The 7,311-nt window shown below is 36.9% G+C and overlaps 1 protein-coding gene across 2 annotated transcripts; it reads right to left on the reverse strand.

The window, feature by feature from the left end:
- Positions 1-1,049: 1,049 nt before the first annotated feature.
- Positions 1,050-6,293, reverse strand: LOC117626179 (protein HIGH CHLOROPHYLL FLUORESCENCE PHENOTYPE 173, chloroplastic-like). Of its 2 annotated transcripts, XR_004585509.1 has the most exons (18): positions 6,143-6,293; positions 5,419-5,673; positions 5,173-5,334; positions 5,042-5,092; positions 4,689-4,823; positions 4,509-4,532; positions 4,244-4,355; positions 3,767-3,892; positions 3,588-3,637; positions 3,316-3,474; positions 3,132-3,227; positions 2,930-3,045; positions 2,690-2,813; positions 2,428-2,541; positions 2,216-2,296; positions 1,914-2,100; positions 1,563-1,750; positions 1,050-1,372 (listed from the first exon to the last, which is right to left on the reverse strand). XR_004585509.1 is itself a non-coding variant. In XM_034357830.1 (17 exons), exons 1-16 carry the CDS (start codon positions 6,200-6,202, stop codon positions 1,954-1,956), a joined length of 1,812 nt encoding a protein of 603 aa, XP_034213721.1. In that variant the 5' UTR covers positions 6,203-6,293; the 3' UTR covers positions 1,514-1,750; positions 1,914-1,953. The 2 variants fall into 2 exon arrangements, 1 of the variants encoding a protein (XP_034213721.1); XM_034357830.1 differs by lacking the exon at positions 1,050-1,372 and having other exon boundaries at positions 1,514-1,750.
- Positions 6,294-7,311: the final 1,018 nt, after the last annotated feature.

Genomic DNA, 7,311 nt, shown 5'->3' on the forward strand with positions numbered 1-7,311 from the left:
CCTTCAATATACCTTAGATTTAGTGACTTATCAAGTTTTCTTCTTTCATAATCAAAATTAGTAATTGACTCTTTCTACTCTTTAACTAACTGCTTTAGGGTTCTTTACCTGTGCATTAAGTTCTGGTATCTTGGGACAGGTTTTATTTAGTCTCCTTTAGAATTCCGATAGCTTGTTTTGTCAAGCTGAAAGAGTGCTGGTTAGATCCAACAACGAATTTGTTTGAGACTAATGAAAAATCAGTGGAAAGACCATGGTAAATTCTGTGATCTGCTTGCTGAAGACTACTTCAATCTAGCATTCAAGTTTTATGAAGACGTTAATGTGACAAGATGCTTGAGGGTGCTGGAATTTCGGTTGGGATGGATTTTGATCCTAACTTGATCATTCAAAGTGATAAGGAAAAAGACTAACAGCTTCGCAGATATAAAGTGTTATAATGGAATGTTTTGTTTGGGAAGTCCGATTCTGCTTCGAAAAAGATGGAATGTTCCGGGACTGCAACATGAGGCCTCAGGATATGTTTCATAACTCTAAAAGGACAATGAATACACATGACAAAATTTCTCTTCCGATGACAATAAAGGCAGAGGTAAATACCAAATTGTGCTTTCCGAGATCTATGTTGTAATCACACATTTATAAATTGCCTATGTGATTGCAGAAATGTGATCGTGGAGACGAGGATGATGGTGGTAAGACTGCTACTATAGGTGATTAGCCCAAGCAATGAGCACAAAAGGCTGGTGGTGGTGATGAGCAAGTTAAAGTTCTAAACATATTTTTTTTATTTTTTCATCTTTTTTTAATGTTTGTGTTATGTTGATGTTTCCAGGTCTGAACTTGAGTCACACAACAAGGCTAAGCATAGTGTTGAGGGTGATACCTTAATTTTGCGAAGGTTTTGGTGATGATCGGTTGTGGTTTTATATGTTTAAACCTCAGTTTTTCTATTTCTTTAACTTTGATTAATAATTTACTTTAAGAACACTACTTTTAACTGTTTCTTTATTGTCAGCAACTACCACTTTCATTCCAAAATGAATCTCGCGCACTAATTGGGTCAAATTACTCTTGGTTTACATTGAACTTGTATACTTAATGCCGGAATACTTGCTCTATTGGTCGTGAGCCTTGATTGCTATGGCTAATGTCTTAATGAAAAATTGACCTACAATAACCCTCATAGCTAATCATAGTCCAATTTCCTGTAAGCTTCTACAATCTGCCTGTAGTGTACAGAAAGTGCTTGCTCTATGAACCCTTCTTAGTTTTATAAGCCGCAGCATTGGAATTTCCTTCTTGATTTGATATAAAACTGTGACATTGATCTCCATCTTCACTTTTATGCCGAGGCTGCAAACTCTGTGTGCTGCGCTACCATTGAAATGGTTACAAGCCATGATTCTGCCACTGTCTTTAACTTAACATTCAAGGCCAAACACATGTACAATAATTTATGTACGCATATTTTTAAAATCATTAGAAAAGATTATATAAGCNTACTCATATGTAGAAAGGAAAATAATATTATACAGCTGAATTGAAAAAAAATTTCAAACCTCTATAAATAATCAGGAGGTTTGGACCTCATCATGATCAAGGCTATAGCCTTTTGAAAGTGAGAACCTATCGTCTCAGGTGAAACATTTTAAGTCATGTGGATTTGTCCTACAGAAGTTTATAATCTTGGTCGCTTATGTATGTTCTGTAGAAGCCTCTGCTTTTCATCTGCTATGAGTATATACACCTGCAATGAGAGAGAGAGAGAGAGAGAGAGAGAGAGAGAGAGAGAGAGAGAGAGAGATTAATATATATATGTTGACAGATTTTCTTCTTATTAGTCATTGACTCATTGCTGAGAGAATTATCTCAGATGAAAATGGAAGTATATTAAGCTCCATTATACTTACAGAGTTAAGGTTGAAAATAGAGCTCTATGTGTGCAAAACATTACACTGGTACAGGATCTTGTTCGAGGATTTCCTTTCCTGTAATTCCATCTTTCAAAGTTTTAAAGTAAACATTGTAGTCCTTCTCGGGGGGTGGATTTTGAGGGTCCACTGTAAATGGCTCACTAAATGGCACAACACTTTTAACCTGCAAATGAGTTTATAAGCATCTCAGAAGCTGCAAAAGCTTTTAACTTCCAAAAATAGCAAATTACAGCCACAGCACACAGCACACAATTAAGGGACATAAGTCGGGCTGTGACCTCAAATGTCTTGCCAGATGCATAGGGGCTTTCCAACGCAGCAACACAAATCTGAGCAACCTCCTCTCTTGATATCTTACCCTGCAAATATATAAATACTATAAATCATAACATTCAGATACTATTACTATTACAAGGGAAAGAAAGAGCAATACATGCGATCACAGGCATACAACAAAGAGAGAATAGTGATCTTCTATTTGATTATATACCGTTATATTGTCTCCTTGGTCAAAAATGAGATCTGCTCCGGCAGGCTCCTCAGTTAATGCACAAGGCCTCACAATTGTATATGGTATTCCACTTTCCCGTATTAAATCCTCCCCCTGCTCCAAAACTTATCAATGTACAAAATCGAAAAGCTAAATCTGACCCAGAAAAAGAAAAATAACAGAAAAGAGCTAAGAAGTGGTATTTTGATACACTGATTATATATAAAAATATCAAACAGCTTGCACTGAATTAGTATGAAACCTTCAACTTGAATGTCAGGATAAAATCCAATTCCTTGTTTAAGCGAACAGCAGGAGGTTGTTTACTTAGATCAAGTCCAGGCCTGTCAGGTCGGGTAACTCCTGCAGAACCGACGTGTACGAACCTACACGGAACACAAGCAAAGCGATTCTTTAAACACTAAAACAGAAAGTGCACCTAGCAGATCAAATATGTTTAGTCATAAGAAGATAATCCAACAAAATGAAAAGAATGTGAAACCTGGGAGTAATAGGCTCTTTTAGATATGCTCGTATGCTTGATAATGGGAGCTTAAATTCCCCTTCCACAAAAGTAGGATTCAGTTTCCCATCAAATTCAAACTTGCTAAACATGAGCTGCCATAATTTTGAATCCCATCAATAAACATAGAAGAAAATGAAGTGAAAGAATAGACTAAACGAAAATGGCTGCAAAAATGTGCCTGCAATGATACAATATTGCTGGGGTCAAAAGGTGGTGCATCCGATACGGTTCTTGCTCGAAATATCGGCTTCAAAGAAGAAAATGGCACACGTACCTGGAAAAAAATGTGACAGATGACTAATGGAGTCTGAGATATGTAACTACAATTTTAATGTCGATCAAGGAGCTAGTGTGTTACTTACTGTCTGCCACTGGTCTCCAACAGTGTCAAAGCCTGCTGTGTAACCAACAGTATCCCAATCACGACTTGTGCGAACAATTAGTTTATAGCGACGACCATCACCTTTAAGGCGCAGCTCCAAACCATCATATGCAGAGAGATCCTCAGCTGTTGATAGATTCTAGATACAAGCATATTCATCACTAGACGATAAGCAACTGACCAACTTCAAGGAACAGTAAAAAATTCTATGCACACGATGTTTACAAGTCACAAGAAAACGTTGCTCTTTACCTTTGTTCTGATACTGGTAAAACCACCATTGTTTGCAGTGGAAACAACCCCTGAAGGAGAAGAGACATACCAAATGAATAAATTTCAACTAAACCCATCCAAATATGAATAGTTCTAATAGAATCACCAGTGAGAATGCAATACAAAGACACCAGTTCTAAAGTTTGAAAAGATCATACCTTTAAAAATTCCAGTTGGTCCACCATTTTCACCACCGTTTGGATCAATCTGAAATGTACTTTCACTCACTCCACCCATCACAACATCATCTAAAGCACCCCAAGCCAATTCCCTATAATTATTATCTGCAAATTACAAACAAAGAAAAGAATCTCAAATGGTATATAATATATATGTTCCCCTAATAGAATATTGGCATTGATGATTTCAGTTAGGTTCCATGTATGAAAAGTTCGAGCGTCTACCCTAGCATGTTAAGTATAATGGACTGCAGAATAACATGTTTTTTTATGAAGGTTCTTCACATTTGCTTTCCATACTATTTTTCATATTAACCTAAATTCTCCACCGTTTTTTACCTTTTCCAAAAGAGTTTTTTTATTTATTTCCCAATTATTTGTACAAGAACAACTGGACCAAGTATAACACAGCAGAAAGGATGGAAATCAGTGGTTTCAGCATACAGAAGAGTGTACCTTCAAATCCAAATAGTAGTTTTCCATCTTGAAGTCCAACGCTTCCTTTTACAGCATTGATCAAATTTCTTATTCCAATGTACTCCACCTTTTCAGGCGAATCCCCCTTGATCTGCTTCCATCAATCAACCAATGATTCATAATTACTAAGAAGAACATGTTTTATTACACACACAAAATAAATAAGAAAATAATTCAAGTTCCAAGTTAAACTTTCAAGAAAATGCTGACTCCAGATACAGAATGTAAGCAAACAGTTCGTCACCTCTGGTTCAAAGAACTTGATTCCCTGTACAAAACATAATAGAATATCAAAGCTGCTTAAGATAGAAAAAAATAATTGTGGAAAATATTGCAGGCGTAGGAAGTCCATGGCAGTCCAAGTTTGCAAAACATAGAAGTTAAAAAATGAAGTTTTTTCAACTTAAAAATGTTTTGAACATACCTGGCTGTATTTTTGCCTGTCAGGAGTGTCACCTTCCTTTGGACCAACAATGACAGAAACAGCATTAATCACTCTCCTCACTCCTTTGAAGTACTCGGGAACCAGAGTACTCTCCTTAGTAATGTCTCCAACAATCTGAAATTTTTCCAGGAAGAAACCAGGGTCACCATTGACTACGGAAAACTAAGAAACGAAACCACCATAAATTCTTTTACAATTATGACAAACAAATGGAATCTAAATGTGACAGTTAATAAACAAATAATTTGGGCATGGACAGAAGCATAACCAAGTAGGAATTACATAACTAGTTTTGACCAAGGAAATTGAAGATACATGGGTTGCTAGCTCACCAAGTCAACATCCGGGCCTAACATTTTCCTTGCTTTCTCTTCATTTCTAACCTGAGAGAAGTTTATATGAAAACATAGAAATTCGAGAAAGGAACAAGTAAGAGTAAAGGGAAATGGTAAGAGCAGAATACCAATACTCGGACCGGAAGCCCTTTCTTCCTTAAGACGTCGACCACCCTTCGACCTACACCACCAGTTGCTCCAGCCACTAGGACAATGCCAGAAGTTTCCATTTTCTTTTCTGGTTTACTAGGTGATGGGCTGGATAGTTTCTCACTTACAAACTCAAAGAACTTAACAAATAACAAACTGTTGTTAGTCGAGACATGATCACTTTTCACTTTCAGATAATTTCGAAAAATTTAGTACTTTCCAACCTTAGCAGGAGTGGGAGGTTCGTTGAAGAAAAATATTGTTTTCAAAAATCTACCCAAGTCCCAACTCTGCTTTCCAGCTTCTGCTGATATGGATCTTCGATACGTTCTTGGGGAGAGATGATCAGAGTTTTGTTGGTAGGGAAAGCTGTGTGGTCTGTCATTAAGTTGAAGAAAGGGTTTAGGAAGTGGAGAGGACAGCAACTGAGGATGTAAAGACTTTTTAAAATGATTCCTACCAACAGGTGATGAATAATCCTGCAATGTCAAGCCATCAAGTAATTAAGTCATAACAATTCAAAATTCAATAGCTAATTCTCCTGCAGTAAATTTTGTTTATCACAAAGGATTATAAGCACAATTCAAGGCTTGGCCGAAATAAGTGAAGCTTAGCATCCAATTGAACAAAAGAAACTCCCACTTATTTCTCCCAGAAATGCAGAGTAAATGAGTAACAGTGTAATTTGGTTTGGACTGCTCATTGGAATTAGTTGAACACTTGAACCAAAGTGTTCCACAATCAAGACAAGACAAAACAAATTAATTATTTTTCACTTACTTTTATACCAACCACAAACTGAAATTCATTTGGGGGAAACCCAGCTTAGAAAGAAAATCACACAACAAAACCATTGCAACTTTAAAACCCCCTTCCCAAACTAGGAAGTCTGACTGGCTATGAACATAATTTTAAACAACAATTCATGTGAAAAATCATGGGCGTTACCTGGAGATTGAGAGCTGAAGAAGACAGAGGCGAAGATAGCTTAATGACACCAAATTCCATTGCCAAAAAGAGTTTGGAAATAGAGTTCCAGCCTCTTCTCTGAGTATTTATCTAACTGGTTGCTTAATAAAGTGACGTCTGATATTTGAGTAAGGGTAAATACTGACCACACATACACACCACAAGGATCAAAATAGTAAACAGCATAATACTACTACTGACAGTCCCTGAACTTGGACGTGGCCTCCTATTCTATGCACACTTTTGTTGGGTCGTTGCTTGCTATACTCTGCGGTGATGCTGGTAATTTTAAGTTTTAACGGTCACATACAAAACGCTAATGAGTAACGGGTTAGTGTCAAATACTAATAATAGTTTTAACCATTCAAGTAAGAGACATTATTTAATTACTCTAATTACAGTAACCTTATAATGAAGAGATTTTCTCCGGGACGAGATAGCTGATCCGCAATTGTTTCTGGATACGAGTGGCCCGACAATTGGCACAAAACAATCGGTCGACCTACTGCTCACATTCCACAACGATCCCACACTATTTATTCCACACTAGAGAACTTCTAAAACTAGCCCAATTCACTAGCTTCTAAAATAAGGGGCTATGTTGAGGACTAAAGTAAGGATTTAATCTAGCAATCTAATAATAATTTTGTACTTCATCGAACGGATATTAAGGAGCCCCTCATTATAGCATCCCTATAAATCAGAGTACAACACTAAATGGAACGGCCCAAATGATCCACAGCTGCATGAAAATAAAACAAGGCCCAGGTGACCCAGTGGCCAAAGCCCATAGAGCATAGTTCAGCTACGAAGGGGCTTCCAATTCCCTTGATACAAATTCAAAGCGCATGAGCATAACACTTGAGTTGAATGAGAATGAGACCTCTCCATTTCACGTGATGTCTGGCTCGTCTTTGCCCCCTTCCCCATTCATACAGATTTAGACTTCAAGATTAAGTAAATAATATATATATATATATATATAATTATTTTTTCGTGGACCGAGAGTTTTCAATGTTCCGAAAAGAGAGAACAAACGTAACGTGTGAGCACTTTAAAGCAAAAAAATTAAACAAAGAAGAAAAAATGAGCATAGAATTGAAAATAATGCACGTTTAAAGGGTTGCATTTTATTTAGCAAGAAACAA

This window comes from Prunus dulcis, chromosome 4 (assembly GCF_902201215.1).
Source record: "Prunus dulcis chromosome 4, ALMONDv2, whole genome shotgun sequence".
NCBI lineage: Eukaryota > Viridiplantae > Streptophyta > Magnoliopsida > Rosales > Rosaceae > Prunus > Prunus dulcis.